This window comes from Oncorhynchus kisutch, linkage group LG3 (assembly GCF_002021735.2).
Source record: "Oncorhynchus kisutch isolate 150728-3 linkage group LG3, Okis_V2, whole genome shotgun sequence".
Taxonomy (NCBI): Eukaryota; Metazoa; Chordata; class Actinopteri; order Salmoniformes; family Salmonidae; genus Oncorhynchus; species Oncorhynchus kisutch.
In genome coordinates this window covers 72,818,867-72,837,409 of record NC_034176.2, presented here as the reverse complement: position 1 = coordinate 72,837,409, position 18,543 = coordinate 72,818,867, and the positions used below count along the sequence as shown (strand labels likewise).

At 45.1% G+C, this 18,543-nt stretch overlaps 1 protein-coding gene across 3 annotated transcripts in view; it reads right to left on the bottom strand.

The window, feature by feature from the left end:
• Window positions 1-1,543: 1,543 nt before the first annotated feature.
• Window positions 1,544-18,543, bottom strand: part of LOC109874928 (tyrosine-protein kinase CSK) — a 40,303-nt gene continuing 23,303 nt past the window's right edge. For 2 of the 3 annotated variants that reach the window (XM_031814085.1, XM_031814094.1), the window contains exons 2-13: window positions 14,750-14,826; window positions 9,500-9,613; window positions 8,713-8,825; window positions 6,146-6,365; window positions 4,595-4,688; window positions 4,272-4,337; window positions 4,067-4,166; window positions 3,850-3,940; window positions 3,642-3,715; window positions 3,218-3,413; window positions 2,997-3,083; window positions 1,544-2,774 (exon numbers count right to left, since the gene is read on the bottom strand). In XM_031814085.1, coding sequence (XP_031669945.1) covers window positions 2,592-2,774; window positions 2,997-3,083; window positions 3,218-3,413; window positions 3,642-3,715; window positions 3,850-3,940; window positions 4,067-4,166; window positions 4,272-4,337; window positions 4,595-4,688; window positions 6,146-6,365; window positions 8,713-8,825; window positions 9,500-9,613; window positions 14,750-14,764 — 1,353 coding nt within the window. In that variant the 5' untranslated portion in view covers window positions 14,765-14,826 and the 3' untranslated portion in view covers window positions 1,544-2,591. Of the gene's footprint in view, window positions 2,775-2,996; window positions 3,084-3,217; window positions 3,414-3,641; window positions 3,716-3,849; window positions 3,941-4,066; window positions 4,167-4,271; window positions 4,338-4,594; window positions 4,689-6,145; window positions 6,366-8,712; window positions 8,826-9,499; window positions 9,614-14,749; window positions 14,827-18,054; window positions 18,130-18,543 lie in introns of those variants that run through there. The other variant, XM_031814102.1, reaches the window with a different exon arrangement.

Below are 18,543 nucleotides of genomic sequence, written 5' to 3'. Positions count from 1 at the left end.
TACGCGAAATACCTGGAATGAACTATGACCCTTTCAAGGTAGGATGACATCTCTGTACGTCACAAGAAGCCTAATGCTACATTTGAACACACAAGAGGGGTGACTAACTATGGTGTTACCACTATAACACTATATCACACAGGCTTTTTATTGATGCATTGCATTTTACCAGGCAGATCAATTAAAAACAAATTCTTACTTGAGTCCATCCATGAGTTCTACTGGAGTAGACTACACGGTGCCAGCTGATGGTGATCCATGGTAGTGGTACAACCATCACATGACTGGGTGAGTAAGATTAATTGTTGCACTCTTGCAGTAACCTAAGCCATAGAGATCTAAATCTGAGAGGTCCCTCTCCAGCAATGCTCCTCCTGTGTTCAGCAGCACTGTATAATGTGAGATGGAGTGACGGCCCAGTGTAATGATGGGTCCTGACAGCTGAGCAGAACCGCACAGCCTTGGCTGAGAGCACCCTGTGTTGTGTAACCAGCCCATTGTTACCACTCGGGACTGTCAGCGCTATTAACATTCATAGGAATCAAAACGAGCCAGCCAGCCAGGGACATAGACAACTGTTGGCTCCTTATGTGCAGCAAGCAACAGGGCTGGCGAGACAGGACGAGGGATGGAAACAGAAAGACACATGGGCAAAGAAGGAAGGCTTTGAGACAGAAAGAAAGACACAAAAGCTGAAGATAATTGAGTCAAATGTTTTTTTTCCCCCTTTACAATTTTTTTTTTTAAATACACAAGACAGAACAGAAAAGGCCCGTAAAGCTGTTCCATTTGAGCTGGACTGTGTGCTCTGCTCAGTTCAGGCTCAGAATCATTCTGTGTTCCCCCTGTTCGCAGCAGAACATCACTGGAGGCAAGTGGAGGAACAGCCACTCCAGAGAGGAGAGAATGGAGAAGAGAATGAATGATGAGAGGAGCTTTAGTCTATTTGACTGACCATTGGAAATGGAAACAGGTCAGCTGACACAGAACACTGCAGCTTCACACCTTGAAGGCTCTTTTGGCACATCAGCAATTTCTGTTATCACACCCTCAAAAACACTTCTACATTCTACAACAGAGCTGCGTGTGAGAATTATTTTAGGCTCAATCTGTGAAGTCACAGGTTCTGACAAGCATTTCGCTACACTCGCAATAACATCTGCTAACCATGTGTATGTGACCAATAAAATGTGATTTGAAGACCACAGGACCAATCCATAGTTAGAATACCTTATTCACAGTTCAACCAAATAAGATTCATTGGCCCAAGTGTATGTATGAACCCAGTGGGTATGTAAAGTGTGTGGAATTGCTGTATTAGCTCTGTGTAAATGAATATTTACTGTGTGGGAATGTGTGTAATAGCATAATGACTCGAGGTTCACTTCATATGGAACAAACACCCAGGGCATCCCCAGTGGCCCACTGCCCTGCTGTTACCTCTATCATCCAGGACATTCACATGACTGAATAGTACCCAGGTGCTTTCAGAGGGGAGCCCCCACTCCCTGTGATGTCAGTGTTTACATTCTTTCCACACTAATCAGATGGAATGATTTATTCATAATCATGGTAGCATAATAAACATTGAAAGCACTGACAGTTAAACCCAAGGCCTCTCGCACAGCATGCACATACCCAACCCCAGCATTCGCATCACACAGACACTAAAACATTCTTATATCCTTCAGTCGGTCTTTTCGTGGCTTCTTTAAGTTTTTTGTGTTTTTTTTTATCATTTAAATATAAAACAAGCCCACATATGATGAATCGACCATGTTGAGAAGTGCTCCTCCCTCTCCTGTTCTGTAGTCCTGTGTTGAGTTGGAGATAGGTGCTTCCCAGCTGAGGCTCTTTATGTACTGGCCTCTTTTCTTCTCAAATGTTCACGTTCTCTTTAACGGACATAGAAGAACCTGTTCTGGAGCCGGAGGGAGACAACTTCACAAAGAAAATGAACAACCAACCTCCAAGACAAAAAAAAAGGGATAAAAACGGAATAGTCTGAGTGGAGGAGTAGGTTCTGGAGGCTGAGGGGATCTGGAGCTCTGTATACTGGAGGCACTTTGGCACAGAGCCAAGGCCCCAAGCAAGGCCCCACACAGGAGGGTGAGGGACAGACAGCATGCAGCACCACACTACCACCCAACAGAGATACAGGAATGATCATGGCACAGAGAGAGGAGAGATTGAGAGCACCTGACGAACATGTGGAGGAAAAGGCCAGCCTCCCCATTATCACATTTTGGAAAAGAAGAAAAATCTGAAAAGAGTTTGAGGTGGTGACAATGCCACAGTGGAGAGACTGGAAGAACAGGAGGAAGGGGGTAGAGGGAGGCCGATGGAGTGAACAGAGGAAGACAACCAGCTGACAGAATGCTATACAACACACACTGTTCCTTTCTTTCAGAAGAGTAGAGAGGGAAGGTAACACAGGGAAGGGTTTACTACAGTCCCAGGTCAGGTATCAGGTAGGGTGTGGTCTACAGGTGAAGCAGGCAGATGACTTCCGCTCCTGCTCCAGTTAGTTTCCCCCAGCCTGGACGCTCCCTCCCTCCGCTCTAGTCTGCTGTGTCTTCCCTCTCTGCCCCTCACAGGTAGAGCTCCTTGGCTCTGATATGTGACAGCTTGTCTCTCAGCATGCGGAAGGAGGGCCGCAGCCCCACGTCCAGGGTCCAGCACTGCTTCATGACGTCGTAAACCACCACCGGGCAGCCGTCGGGGGCGTCCATCTTGTAACCCTTCTCCACCCGCGGCACCACCTCCTTCAGGGGCTGAGGAGCAGAGAGGAGGGCGTTATCAACCCAACCACATACTCTACTAGTACGTTCTAACATCCACTGTCTGAACAGTGGCATCAACCTATCTGCCTGTGCACAAGCTTCACAGCTATTAAATGATACTAAATACATCACTCATCGAGATATAGCCATTTTTGCCTTGCATTGGAGAAGGCAATACAGATAGCTGCTGCCCCCTGCTGGAGGCATACTTACAATTCTGGGGTAAGGCACACGCCCAAAGGAGTAGATCTCCCATAGCAGGATACCATAACTCCACACGTCTGACTTAGTGGAGAACCTCTGGAGGGAGCAGAGAGAGAGGCTAAGGTCAACTACACAAGACACAAAGACAGAGCTTAGGCTACACTATTTAAACATCCTCCCATCTACACTCCCTCCCTCCTTCATCCAATCCCCTCTTTTTCCACCCTCACCTTCTCTCGCAGGGCTTCGGGGGAGGTCCATTTGACGGGCAGTTTGGCAGTGTCCTGTGTGGACGAGGCCTCCTTGGTCAGACCAAAGTCACTGACCTTGGCGATGTTGTCGTCAGACACCAGCACGTTCCGGGCCGCCAGGTCTCTGTGCACAAAGTTATTGGCCTCCAGGTACTCCATGGCTTCACATACGTCACTGCACAGCAGGGGAGAACGAGGAGGAGTCACCAAATGGAGATGTGAGACACAGATAAAGAGAGAAACAATGGGATCACTCAGCCAAGACAAATAACTAATTTCATTGTAGATAAGTGATACCAATAGCCATTTAAAATACTTTGGTTTCTGGCATCCTCTCAAGGGAAATCACATTATAATTGAATAAAGAAATCCAATACTGCAGAACTTCCTGAGGATGACTTACAGTGAGAATTTGAGTAAACAGTCTCCTCCCAGCACGGTCCGTCCTCGAGAACGGAGGTAGTCCACTAGACTGCCCTGTGGTGGGGGGAGAGAGGGACGGCTGTCAAGCTGGGCAGTAGGAACAGACCCTATCATAAAGAGACAGTGGACTCCAGCCCACGGCCTAGATAGAGTAGTCCCTGGACAAGCAATAGACTAGACTGAAGTACCTTGGCCATGTACTCTGTGACGATGTAGAGACTGCCCCTCTCCTCTACGATCACCCCCAGCAGCTGAACCAGGTTGTTGTGCCTCAGTTGCCTGCAGGGAAGAGAGAGGGTTTTTAGTGACATAGCTACACACTAAGGTGTACAGACACAGAAACACACAGTAATAAGGTATTAGAGACAGTGGGTAAGACCATAAAACAGAATGGTTGAGACTTACGTCATGACGGAGGCTTCAGCGATGAACGCCTGGGCCGTGGCGTCGTGTTTGATGCACTTCACTGCCACCTTGGTCCCTCTGTAGTCCCCCACCATCACATCTGAACAGATACATAGAGATGTAACACTGGACAACGACACACAGATCTCACACGGGGATGGAAAGAGACATCTTTATCAGCGCTGGTCTCAGTTAGGGTCTTTACCTCCAAACTCCCCTTTGCCAATGGTCTGGATGAGCTTGAGTTCCTTTCTGTTCAAGGCCCATCCGCCTGTGTGTGTGTGGGGGGGGGGGGGGGGGGGAAGATTGAGAGAGAGAAAGTCAGACTCTGATTCCAGCAGAACTAATGAAATATCATCCTTCCCCAGACAGAGCAAAGCACAAGGTTAAAGACTTACTGCTAATTCAAGTGATTAAGTCCAGATTACCTGTACTACAGAAGATGAAGACAGACTGAGTCACTGTGTATTCTTACAGACCAAGAGTGACTCAGAGAATGGAAACACAAGGTTAGTAAAGTGTTCTTACTCCTGGAGAATTCATCCTGGGCGGCCACCGTTCCCTCCATCAACTTTGGCTTGATGAGTCTGGTACAGAGGCCGTCGGCATCTTTAGTGTAGTGCTGAATGGAGATTGGCGAGAGAGAACATGGTGAGTTGGATAGTGTGTGTATTAACAGTAGCTGCATAGCCACACTGAGAAGGTAGAACTGCATTGTCAACCGTATGTCAAAGACCAGACAACAAAGAGCGGGAGTCAAGAAGGCTCTCAGCAGTCTGGGGTGAAAAGGATGCTGGGATTGTAGGGCTAGAGGGGACTGCTAGTTAACAGGAGAAGCATGGGAATTGTGTGTTTGGTGGCGAGAGGTCACTAACCACACCTTCACATAATCCTGTCGACACCAACTGGTCTACATGTGATCATATTAACCAGTCAAACACACCGGCCATCCTTTTGACCTATGATTAGTTTGTTAATCAATGGAGAAGCACCCAGTCAGTGTAATCTGACTGCCACTGTGTTTTACATGTGAGTAGCATTCACAACCACCAGATGGCAGCATGGTATAGGAACTATTGCCTCTGTACAAGCTACTAAACAAATATATTCATGTCAACACTATTTGAGCTTTAAAAGACCCATTATCAAATTAACACGTTATTCCTGCATATTTGCAGTCATGAAACCAAGGTTATATAACTGATAATTGGACAATACAAACATACTCAATGTGCCTGAATACACACTTGAATCTCCACACAAGTACCCACCATCCATAATAACCCAAGTACTTAACATGTGATTGACTAATCCCTTAAACGCAACAGTGTTTGATTTCCATTATGTGGTTAACACCGTAAATCCCATTGAATGTGGGTCTATTGACAGGGAAGGATAACTTGTGTGGAGCCTGTTGTGATAGGCCAGTGGAGAGTAAGGGGAAAAAGAATGAGCTAGAAATCACAAGAATGTGAGAAATACAGTCACAGGCACAATATTAGAGCGAGAGCGAGAGAGCAGGAGCAAGAGCGAGAGAGATTTGACGATTACCGATTGTTAAGAAAACCTGCAATAGCCATGCCTGATTAATCGGTCGACCTCGACTCACGATATAGCATCATGATACTTAGGTGCCGATTCTGTATGCATTGTGATTTGATACTGCAATTTTGTTTGCTATTTGATGTTCCAAACATATTGCTCACTATATGTCTGCTGCAGAGAGACGAGAGAGTATGAGAAAAGGAGTTTTGATCAGTCATGGAATTAAAAAGTGCTGAAAACATGTTGGCTCCCTATTTTAAAAAGGCAGAACAAGCTATAGGGTGAAAAAAAAGGTACAGCCGACTAGCGCTTGCTAATGTTATCTTAAATATATACTTGGAGAAAAAGTATCAATAAAATAATATTGATTTCTCCCCGATCAATATCCTTCACCCCCTTTGCCTTCTCCAACTATGTCAGTAAGCGTCATTGACGAGTACCTTAACACTGTACAGGGAAGGCAGAGTGGGAGGGAGTAGCCTAAACAGTAAGAAACAGGGAGCGTTTGAGACTGACAGGCTGACACCGCCTTACCTCCACCAGCTGCATGAGGTTCTGGAAGAACTCCTCCTCGTCGATGCTGAGCTTGCCGTTGTGGTAGATGATGCGGTAGTGCTCCACCTTACCGTCACAGCTGACACACAAGGTGTAGTCCCCGGGGTAGTTGGTGCTCTCCCTCGCCAGGAACAGACCAGTCTCTGGGGGGTAGAGGAGGAGCTCTGCCTGCTCCCTCGTTATCTTACCATGGAACCATCTGGAGATGGACACGAGAAGGAGAGGAGAGAGGGGGAGGGACAGGACAGAGATGGACCCTTAGTGGACTACAGAAAATTACCATACCAAGGTCATCAAAAGGGCAAAAAGACAATTTATAAGTAGAGGAGAGATCTACTCATTATTGCTAGCGTGCAATGTTGGCGATGTAACGAATAAAAGGCCTCTTAAAAGAGTTGATAAACAGTCAGTCATAGACAAGGTAAAGGGGACAACAGCAGTAGATCAGCATAATGTAAGGCAGTGGCATTTTTAGGCAGTTGTACTTAGAGCAGTGGAGTGAGTCTGTCTGTGTCTAAAAGGAGCCAGTGAGAAAGTGCCTTGGCGTAAACAGGAAACGCAGACACAGAAAAACACACATGGGCAGGCAGAGACGGAAACTGACACAGGCTCTGCAATAACAGGAAAATGCAAAGCAGCTCAGGGCAGGGCCTACCAGACCTCTCTATTCACAGAGAGGTGAGACCACACAGAGGAGAGAGGCTTTTAGAGAGAACAGCACAGTGGCTCTCATCCCCTCAGAACAGTCTATGAAACCTGCCCCCGGCTGACCGCAAGGCAAGCTGCAGGACACTGGACTTAGAAAGCTCTCTTAGGGAAAACACACGTGGTTCCCTTCTTTGTTTTGCCTCAAGCTATTAAACACAGCCTCCATCTCACCTCATGTAGAAGATCTACAGGCTTCTACTGGATAAACTCCACCCCTTGCTTGGCTTTTTCCTTAAGATCATTCATCTCTTATCTGTAGTAGACCCTAACACAGAATCCCCCAGCAGTATGGAAACAGGAGCAGCAGGAGGTCCACAGGGGTCTCTCTGGGGGCTGGTGAGTTAAGGGTAATCAAAGTGTGTAATTGATTTACACAGTTCCCTTCCTCCCGCCGTTGCCCAGCACAAAGACAGACAGAGCAGGGCCTGTGCAAAGCGGCTTAATGCGGAGAGAGGATTGAGTTGATTAGATCAGCGGAGCTGCTTCTCCATGGACAGCAGCCTCCTTAACTCCCATTAATCTGAGAGCAGGCGCCAGTAAGCCAGCAGTCAGCCAGACACTGAGTAACCAACAGCCAAAACACAGGAGGAGCACACAGGAGCTACCAGCCAAACATATGACCAACCAGTCAGACTATTTAATGAGGAAGCAGGGCATGTAATATGCCACTTATACGTTTCAGTTTGTGCCATTCACTAGGGAGAACAGGCTGCTAGAAGTAAGGGGGAAATAGAGTACGGAAGGACAGTGGGGAAGGAGGTAGGAGAGAGAGACTGCAGTGAGCAGGGGACAGAGGCCTTTTGCCAGTCTTCTTTAGGTTGGTGCTGTAACCCCAACTCCCTTCCAACAGAGTGGATGATTACCAGCAGGTGGCAGCAGTGAGCTGTGAGGTCAAAGAGCAGCATCTCTCAGGGTGTGGAGATCAACAGACCCAAGAACACAGCTGACACTGTTAGTTATATAAGCCAACAGGGAGTTTTCCCCAAGACATCCGTTATCAATTCATAATAACAACAACCCCCCTCAGACTCACACCACTAACCACTCCTCTCTGAGGGTATCCACAGGGCTGATGTATTATTGGCTGTATTTACAGGGAGTTTGCTCTCTTACAGCTGAAGGAGAGTAGGAGGGCAGTGGACTCTGCCCAGTCCCTCCACTGGTGACCGCTACTTCATAAGGACAGCAAACCCACTCACTCTCTCCCTCTAGTCAGTTCCCTGTCCAGTGGAGTAGCCTTGCCTTTGTTCTTCCTTGTAACACTTGACTGGTTGCCCTTCACCACACAGCTTGAGCTTTCCTCTCCTCGGCTGGGCGGTTAAGCTCAGAAGAATGAGATGTTGGGGGAGAGAGTCTGCAGTGTGTGTGTGTGTGTGTGTGTGTGTGTGTGTGTGTGTGTGAGAGAGAGAGACACACACCATCAGTGTGTTTTGGTCCAACACGTTTGAGTGCATCAACTTCAGCCTTGTCCTGTGTGTGTGAGTGAGTGAGATAATCACAGTTATCTCCTGGCCTCCAGTTTTATACCATTTGCATAAGTCTAATTTTTTTCCTCTTTTGAAATAGCTGGCCCTTCAAAGAGCCAGATTCAAATCGGAGCGGCACTTAGCCCCACCCACATTGGCAGGCAGCCACCCAGAGAGCAGACGGGACAGAGAAGAGGCGGTAAAAAACACACAAATATTACCAACGTCTCCTGTCAGGCCTTTGTAACACCCCCCCCCTTCTAATGAACTAAGCACCATAGTCATACCTTTAATATACAGAGAAACATGGGAACTTCTCACAGGTAAGGGCATATCCTATGTGACAGATCAGCAAGGTACTCGTGTACTTACGGCATAAGACTGAGTTTTCCCCCCGACTTGACCCCTTCCCTTTTCTGGACGTAGTTAGCTGGGATGGTTCCCTCTCTGCCCACTGTGTTCTTCGCTTTGTACCAGTTGGGATCCTGAAATAGCAGAAGAAACACCCTTTAACCTCTATGGGATCGGTGTGATTAGCATGAGGATGTAAGTAACAAAACATTTTCCCAGGACATAGAAATATCAGATATGGGCAGAAAGTTTGAATTATTGTTCTTCTAACTACACTGTAAAATGTACAGTAACTGTTATTGTGAAATAATACCATGCTATTATTTGAGGAGAGTGCACAATTATGAATTTGAAAATGTATTAACAAAACCAATTAGGCAGTCTTGATACAACATTTTGAACAGAAATACAATGGTTAATTGGATCAGTCTAAAACTTTGCACATACACTGATGATCTAGTGGCCAAAATCTAAATTGTGCCTGGGCTGGAATAATACATTATGGCTTTCTCTTGCATTTTAAAGATGATACAAAAGTGTGTGTTGTCTTTTACCAGATCCAATGTGTTATATTCTACTACATTAATTTCACATTTCCACAAACTTCAGTGTTTCCTTTCAAATGTAATCAAGAATATACATATCCTTGCTTCAGCTCCTGAGCTACAGGTGTCATTTTAGGTGAAAATTGAAGAAAAAAAAGGGCACAATCCTTCAGAGGTTTTAACACCGTTGTATAATACCTGTATAACTACACAAGTCCAGCACTACAACGGTTCTACAGTTTGGAAAGGTGAGCCGTGCTTACCCTGGTGACTCCAATTATGGTCAACACATCTCCTTTACAGAAAGGCAGGTCCTGTTCATTCGTCGACTGGAAGTTGTACTTGGCTACACACTCTGTGCCAGGCAACCATGGCACCTAGGTCACGAGTGAAGAGGAGAGGCGCTGTTATAAAGGCTGAGATTGACTACAGTAAAAGGTTACAGATAGTCATAGCTTGGACGAGTGAATTGCATTTATGTCGTCGTTGACACTCTAGGGAGAAATTCAATTGCAATAGGGTTAAAATAACACATAACAAGCATTTTAAAAAAGGTCTACAATTCAAATAAATAAGCATGCACCATTCATAAAATGTAGAACTAAGAACAGATATAGCCCTTCGTTCACTCCAGACCTGACTGCCCTTGACCAGCACAAAAACATCCTGTGGCGTACTGCATTAGGATTGAATAGCCCCCGCGATATGCAACTTTTCAGGGAAGTTCGGAACCAATATACACAGTCAGTTAAGAAAGCAAAGGCTAGCTTTTTCAAAAATAAATTTGCACAAACTCCAAAAAGTTCTGGAACACTAAAGTCCATGGCGAATAAGAGCACCTCCTCCCAGCTGCCCACTGTACTGAGGCTAGGAAACACTGTCACCGATAAATCTACGATCATTTCAATAAGCATTTATCTACGGCTGGCCATGATTTCCACCTGGCTACCCCTACCCCAGTCAACAGCTCTGCACCCCCCACAGCAACTTGCCCAAGCCTCCCCATTTCTCCATCCAGATAGCGGATGTTCTGAAAGAGTTGCAAAATCTGGACCCCTACAAATCAGCTGGGCTAGACAATCTGGACCATCTCTTTCTAAAATTATCCACCACAATTGTTGCAACCCCTATTACTAGCCTGTTCAACCTCTCGTAACGTCTGAGATCCCCAAAGATTGGAAAGCTGCCGTGGTCATCCCCCTCTTCAAACGGGGTGACACTTTAGACTCAAACGGTTACAGAACTATATCTATCCGACCCTGCCTTTAAAAAAGTATTCGAAAGCCAAGTTAATAAACAGATCCGACCATTTCGTACCTTCTCCACTATGCAATCTGGTTTCCGAGCTGGTCATGGGTGCACCTGAGCCACGCTCAAGGTCCTAAACGATATCATAACCGCCATCAATAAAAGACAATGTGCAGAAGTCTTCATCGACCTGGTCAAGGCTTTAGACTCTGTCAATGAGAATAATTCTTATTGGCAGACTCAACAGCCTTGGTTTCTCTAATGACTACCTCACTTGGTTCACCAACTACTTCTCAGATAGAGTTCAGTGTGTCAAATCGGAGGGCCCATTGTCCGGACCTCTGGCAGTCTGTGGGGGTGCCACAGGGTTCAATTATCGGGCCGACTCTTTTCTGTATACATTAATGATGTATCGCTAGCAGCTGTCTTGCTGCTGGTGATTCTCTGATCCACCTCTACGCAGACGACACCATTCTGTAAACTTCTGGCCCTTCTTTGGACACTTAACAAACCTCCAGATGAGCTTTAATGCCATATAACTCTCCTTCCATAGTCTCCAACTGCTCTTAAATGAAAGTAAAACTAAATGCATGTTCTTCATGCATTTAGTTTTACTTGCATCACTACTCTGGATGGTTCTGACTTAGGTATTTGTAGTTGTCCACATATTCTAGGTGTCTGGTTAGACTGTAAACTCTCCTTCCAATCTCCAATCCAAATCTAGAATCGACTTCCTATTTCGCAACAAAGCATCCTTCACTCATGCTGCCAAACATACCCTCGTAAAACTGACTATCCTACGGATCCTAGTCACCATAGCAGCACCCACCCGTAGCACGCGCTCCAGAAGGTATATTTCACTGGACACCTCCAAAGCCAATTCCTCCTTTGGCCGCCTTTCCTTCCAGTTCTCTGCTGCTAATGACTGGAACAAATTGCAAAAATCACTGAAGCTGAAGACTTAGATTTCCCTCACTAAATTTAAGCATCAGCTGTCAGAGCAGCTTACAGATCATTGCACCTGTAAATAGCCCACCCAACTACCTCATCCCCATATTTGTGCCAGCAGCATACCACCCTGCATACCACTGCTGGCTTTCTTCTGAAGCTAAGCAGGGTTGGTCCTAGTCAGTCCCTGGATGGGAGACCAGAAGTGGTGGAAGTGGTGTTGGAGGGCCAGTAGGAGGCACTCTTTCCTCTGGTCTAAAAATATCCCAATGCCCCAGGGCAGTGATTGGGGACACTGCCCTGTATAGGGTGCTGTCTTTCGGATGGGACGTTAAACGGGTGTCCTGACTCTCTGAGGTCATTAAAGATCCCATGGCACTTAATGTAAGAGTAGGGGTGTTAACCCTGGTGTCCTGGCTAAATTCCCAATCTGGCCCTCAAACCATCACGGTCACCTAATAATCCCCAGTTCACAATTGGCTCATTCATCCCCCTCCTCTCCCCTGTAACTATTCCCCATGGAGAAAAAAAATACAATTGTTATTCATTTTGCTCCTTTGCACCCCAGTATTTCTACTTGCACATTCATCTTCTGCACATCTATCGCTCATGTTTAATTGCTAAAATGTAATTGTTTCACCACTATGGCCTATTTATTGCCTTACCTCCATAATCTTACTACATTTGCACACACTGTATTTAGACTTTTCTATTGTGTTATTGACTGTACATTTATTTATTCCATGTGTAACTGTGTTGTTTGTATCACAATGCTTTGCTTCATCTTGGCCAGATCGCAGTTGTAAATGAGAACTCGTTCTCAACTAGTTAAATAAAGGTGGAGGGAAAAAAAATAGCTACACTGGTTTGCCTACACGCTGTTCAGACCATATAGCATGTGGGCCTATTCTTTAGGCATTAACGGAGGCTCCTACGTCTAACCGGTGGTGTTGTGGCATTAGTGTTGTAAATAGCATCTTCACAGGAGTCATGGTTGTATGTTATCAGCTAGAGGCAATGACAGTACACAGCAGCGTGTGTGCATGTGTGTGTGAGAGAGAGACAAGGTGTGTCCAAAATGGCACCATATTCCCTGGAGGCTCTGGTCATAGGTAGTGCACTATATAGGGAGCAGCCACTATCCTCATATAACCTGGTGTATTCCTGAAGCAATGCTCTACGCACAGCTCTGTATGTCTGATATCGTTATCGGGACACACATCCCTCAATCATTTCCTGATAGGAGTCAGAGAGACGAGCGTCACAGAGGGAGTGATGTGAGAGTTATGTACTGTTGTGTGCCAAAGATTAAAATAATTTGGGTTGATAAGCAAATGTGAATATGGGGGATGCAAGGGGGTTGTAATCATGCTTTGTGGCTGCTGGCAGATGAAAAGCAGAAGCACTAATGTCAGTCAGGAAATATGACACGTCTGGAAGGGGCACGGCACATTAGAATGTGTGTGTAAGTAGGATGCGTGCGTGCATTAGTGATTCATGGGTCGACTCATAACCTGCAGTCCCCGTGGTTGTATCTGTGGGGCAGGCGCGTTTAGGGTCATGACATATTGTGTGGATGAAGGTGGGTTGGGTTGAATAAAAGAGAAAATACCTTAAAAAAAGAACAATGTATAATTCTTGTGCATTTTATAATAACAGGCTACACTGGTTCTCTTTCATTATTTTAGGCTGTCAGCCTGAGCTTCAGGGCCCAACTGTATGTGCGTCAAATCGCCTATACACCAATCACAAAATTATTTTGGGAACAGGCAGAGAAAGTTGGGAGTTTAATTCAATAAGAGAAAAGCTGCGAAATGGAAAGCTGAAAATAAAGAGAAGCGAGGGCCAGAGAAGTAATGTTTGGGAAAGCATTGGTGACGTGGTAAGAGGATGATAGCAGTGTTCTGTGTGATGGCTCTGTACAAATTTGACAGTCACAAGACTGGGGACATCAAATATGCCTATGGCACATCAAGGGAACAGTAGCCTATTGTTCAGATGGGTTAAATGGAAAATGAAATCTGGACACTAACCTCTCAGCCTTAATATTAACACCTGCAGAATTAAACATTTCTTGCAGTAAAATGATAGATAGGAGTGGAGAAATATGATTTCTTTCATCTAGAGAGAATGCAAATAAACAGTTAAACGGCACCTCTTCATGCGGTATATTTGTTGGAATTATAAAAGCTGATAGTATTACAACCACATAAGATTTCAGTTCTGCTGCTTGGGTGCATATTTTATCAGAAACATGTTGGATCGTTTTCATAGCTTTCTATTTCCTTACAACGGGTCAAACTTTGCACAGAAAATCTTCTGTTTTGAGTTTTAAAAAAAGAAATAAAAAAATCCACTCACCCAGTCCCTAAACGTCTTTGCTCCGCAAAAGAAGCAGGGATGACAGAACTTTACCGATGTCAACTAGATTGAAGCATTCATTCTATCGATTTATGACAATATTATGTTGAGCAAGGATTTATTTAGTCATCTAGGGCAGTGATTCTCAACTGGTGCGTGGTTATAAGTGGGTTGTAGGTATCCCCCCCCCCACAATTTTTTAAATCTAAGAGCTTATAACTTTTATGGGAAAAAATAAATAATAATAGCCTTGGTTTCTCAAATGATAGCCTCGCCTGGTTTACCAACTATTTCTCTGATAGAGTTCAGTGTGTCAAATCGGAGGGCCTGTTGTCCGGGCCTCTGGCAGTCTCTATGGGGGTGCCACAGGGTTCAATTCTTGGACCGACTCTCTTTTCTGTATACAGCTTTAAGCACCAGCTGTCAGAGCAGCTCACAGATTACTGCACATAGCCCATCTATCATTTTGCTCCTGCACCCCCATTATTTCTCTCTCTACTTTGCACATTCTTCCACTGCAAATCTACCATTCCAGTGGTTTTTTTTTTTAAAGAAGTTGGTTGTTTTTACTTTCTATATTGTATTTACTTCGCCACCATGGCCTTTTTTTTTGCCTTTACCTACCTTCTCACCTCTTTTGCTCACATTGTATATAGACTAATTTTTCTACAATATTATTGACTGTATATTTGTTTTACTCCATGTGTAACTCTGTGTTGTTGGACGTGTCGAACTGCTTTGCTTTATCTTGGCCAGGTCGCAATTGTAAATGAGAACTGGTTCTCAACTTGCCTACCTGGTTAAATAAAGGTGAAAAAAAAATAAAAAATATGCACAATGTTATTGGGCCTCTGATTTTCACATACAGTTGGATGGGTTATTAGCAATTGCGAGCAGGGATGAACAAACAGTTGACTTTCGCACTACTAGCATGTGCAGGTGTGTTCTCCTCTCACCTGGATCCCAGACATGGTAAAGGGGGTGGGGGAGGTGTCCTCAGGCAGGTGTCACTGGTCAGCTGGTACCATCAGAGCTGCAGGACAACAGAAGAGAAGATAGTCAACCTCTGACAGACTAGTCAACCTCTGACAGACTAGTCAACCTCTGACAGACTAGTCAACCTCTGACAGACTAGTCAACCTCTGACAGACTAGTCAACCTCTGACAGACTAGTCAACCTCTGACAGACTAGTCAACCTCTGACAGACTAGTCAACCTCTGACAGACTAGTCAACCTCTGACAGACTAGTCAACCTCTGACAGACTAGTCAACCTCTGACAGACTAGTCAACCTCTGACAGACTAGTCAACCTCTGACAGACTAGTCAACCTCTGACAGACTAGTCAACCTCTGACAGACTAGTCAACCTCTGACAGACTAGTCAACCTCTGACAGACTAGTCAACCTCTGACAGACTAGTCAACCTCTGACAGACTAGCACCACACTGGAACAGGATGTATGCTCAGCCTGGTAGACAACCACATGTGGTCTGGTCACTAAGCAAAAGAGAACCAGATTCAAAATGCTACTCTGCTTAGTTCTGTTAAACAGCTTTAATCTGCAGTTTACTGTACGTCAACACAACTCAGTCGCTGTGAATAAGATTCACATGCAGAGGAAAAATAGTCTACTGGCACAACCTTGTTTTTCAACCAATGTGCATGAACACTGGCACAACCTTGTTTTTCAACCAATGTGCATGAACACTGGCACAACCTTGTTTTTCAACCAATGTGCATGAACACTGGCACAACCTTGTTTTTCAACCAATGTGCATGAACACTGGCACAACCTTGTTTTTCAACCAATGTGCATGAACACTGGCACAACCTTGTTTTTCAACCAATGTGCATGAACACTGGCACAACCTTGTTTTTCAACCAATGTGCATGAACACTGGCACAACCTTGTTTTTCAACCAATGTGCATGAACACTGGCACAACCTTGTTTTTCAACCAATGTGCATGAACACTGGCACAACCTTGTTTTTCAACCAATGTGCATGAACACTGGCACAACCTTGTTTTTCAACCAATGTGCATGAACACTGGCACAACCTTGTTTTTCAACCAATGTGCATGAACACTGGCACAACCTTGTTTTTCAACCAATGTGCATGAACACTGGCACAACCTTGTTTTTCAACCAATGTGCATGAACACTGGCACAACCTTGTTTTTCAACCAATGTGCATGAACACTGGCACAACCTTGTTTTTCAACCAATGTGCATGAACACTGGCACAACCTTGTTTTTCAACCAATGTGCATGAACACTGGCACAACCTTGTTTTTCAACCAATGTGCATGAACACTGGCACAACCTCATGTACTGCAAAAAAAAAAAAAAACTTAATGTGCTGTTATTGACTGCAATAGCCTACGCACTAGAATTATAGGCCCCCAAAAAATAAAGACTGCTCTATGCAGATAATCATTTCTAAGCTCTAATAATTGCGCCTCTCCACAGTGACCTTCAGAGAGAGGTAAATGCATGAGAGTTGATCCTCCCAAAGGAAATGAAGCCTCCCTCTGCCTGTTGTCTACTGCTCAGATCGCTAAAAGCTAAACCCACCACTTTCTCAGCTCATCGATGTCAGGCAAAGCTCTGCTGTGAGAGCTGAATGATCTGTATTGGCTGGAGGTAGCCGACCCTACAGTGTTTCTACCTACAGTAGACGGGCAGTTCTGAGAGAGCAGTATGTAGGCTAGGCTACAGTATGCAGGGCTGTAAGAGAGCAGTATGGTCTGTATCAGCTGCATCTAGGCTACATTAGTGAGCAGTATGATCTGTTTTGGCTGGATCTAGGCTATAGTATGCAGGCAAAACACAGCAGATGCCAGGCCTGAAGCGTGTCTCTGTGCTCTGTCCCTGAGAATGAGAAAGAGGAGGAAGCCAGAGAAAAGACTAGAGGCACACGACAAGGCCATACAGTTTATGCTGCATCAGACAAAGGCACACACGGCATGGTCAATTCACCATAGGAGGGCCAGTACAGTATAACACAACCTCATCCACTGCCTCTCAACTCAGGCCCGCCGAGAACAGGAAGTGAGGGGGAACTGGAAGTGGCTGACTCGTATTTTCCGATGTCTTGGTGTGGTGGGGGGAGGGGGGGGGTCGGATCTCCATAAATGTACGGTAGAGTTCTAGAACCATTAAATTATGCATGTCTCATCCATACAGCCACTACGGTGTATCAATGGTTCACAGCAGAGCACTGAGTGTCCTGTATCCTGTGTTAAAACAGGAAGTTGGCTAATTGCAGACTGCTGCAGATCTGTATGCAAACTGACAGAGCCAAATATAGCAGCTCTGGTATACCCAGAGGCCACCCACTTTTCTATTTGCCATTCTTAGTGTCAGTTAGTGCAAAGGGAAAGCATCACAACAAAAACCTGTTGTTTTTAATAATAAATCCGCATCTCTAGCCTACTTCCATCGTCCTCTAAGAGGGACTGAATATCCTCCTCACTTCAGTGTCAGTCAGTGTTTTTGTGTGAAACAGCCATATTCCATCATCCATTGCTCCTATAGTGCTGGTGAAAGGAGAAGATTCAACACAGAGCTGGTGAGGCAAGGTTTCTGAACCAAGGTAGGAAGGCGGATTACATTTGAGAAAAGAGCTCAACTCCAGCAGCAGTGCTGACGTACGGAGGTCAAAGACAGATGCTTAGCACCCACTCAGCAAGTCTAGTTCACTGAGGTGCCTACACACACAGCCATGTGAGTGATGCTCTAGACCTCTGAGCGCAATTTTCTCCTTTCCCACTCCCTCATCCCTCCATTCTTTTCAGCTCTCGCAGGCTCCCTGCTGATATTGCTACCATGGAAACCAACAGTGATGTAACACACACTAGACAGCCATGATAACTACCTCTTCATATAGCAGAACACTCCTTTCTCTGCTGAGTTCAATGACAGTCATTAGGTGCTCCATTAGGTCTAGGTCTAAATCAATCCATTCACAGAGCCAAGAAATACTGCTGAGAAAGAGACAGCGTACTACAGACAACTATAAATAAACTCAATTTTACAAGCACAGTGCTCTGCCGAGGTATCTAGTTGGAAAAACTTTACACCACTCGAGTGAGTGTAAAAAAACACATCTCTGAAAGGAAAACCATCAATCCAAAACCTCTCAGTACTCCTCTCTAGCGTTGAATGAACACAGACATCGAGAGTATCCACAGCAAAATCTATTATTTCTACCATGTCATGCTTATGTGTAGTCAACAAGCACTAAGCAAGTACGTACTGTATATATGTTTGCCAGAAGAGCCTCCCAGATGAATAGCATTGCTTCAGCTACATGTGGAGAGAGATCGTTCTGCTTGTGCAGTCAGCGTGCTACTTATTGTTTTCCTGTGCTGGCTGAACTCTCCATGGCTGCAGCTGGTCGGAAGTGAACAGTAATTCACACTTTCAAAAACAACCACACAATCATGATTAGGCCTACAGTATGTAACAACTACGCCAGTGACAGACAAAAAAAGCGTGTTGATATGTGCCACATATGAGTAGTAAGCTAATGTTTCTCAACAGCATATACATGACAGGTTGCTCCAGGTAGAAATGGATGGTGCAGAGTTGAGTTCACATTTCAGTACTCAACTACCTTACATGACCGGAGTGTCTGGCAGTGGTGGTCGGTGCCGTTCTAGATTAGGAAGGACTTCTTTTTTTTCTCTTTTTTTTTTACTGAGCATGGCCTTATTTCTATTAAAGCATATTGGCTGACTGTCAT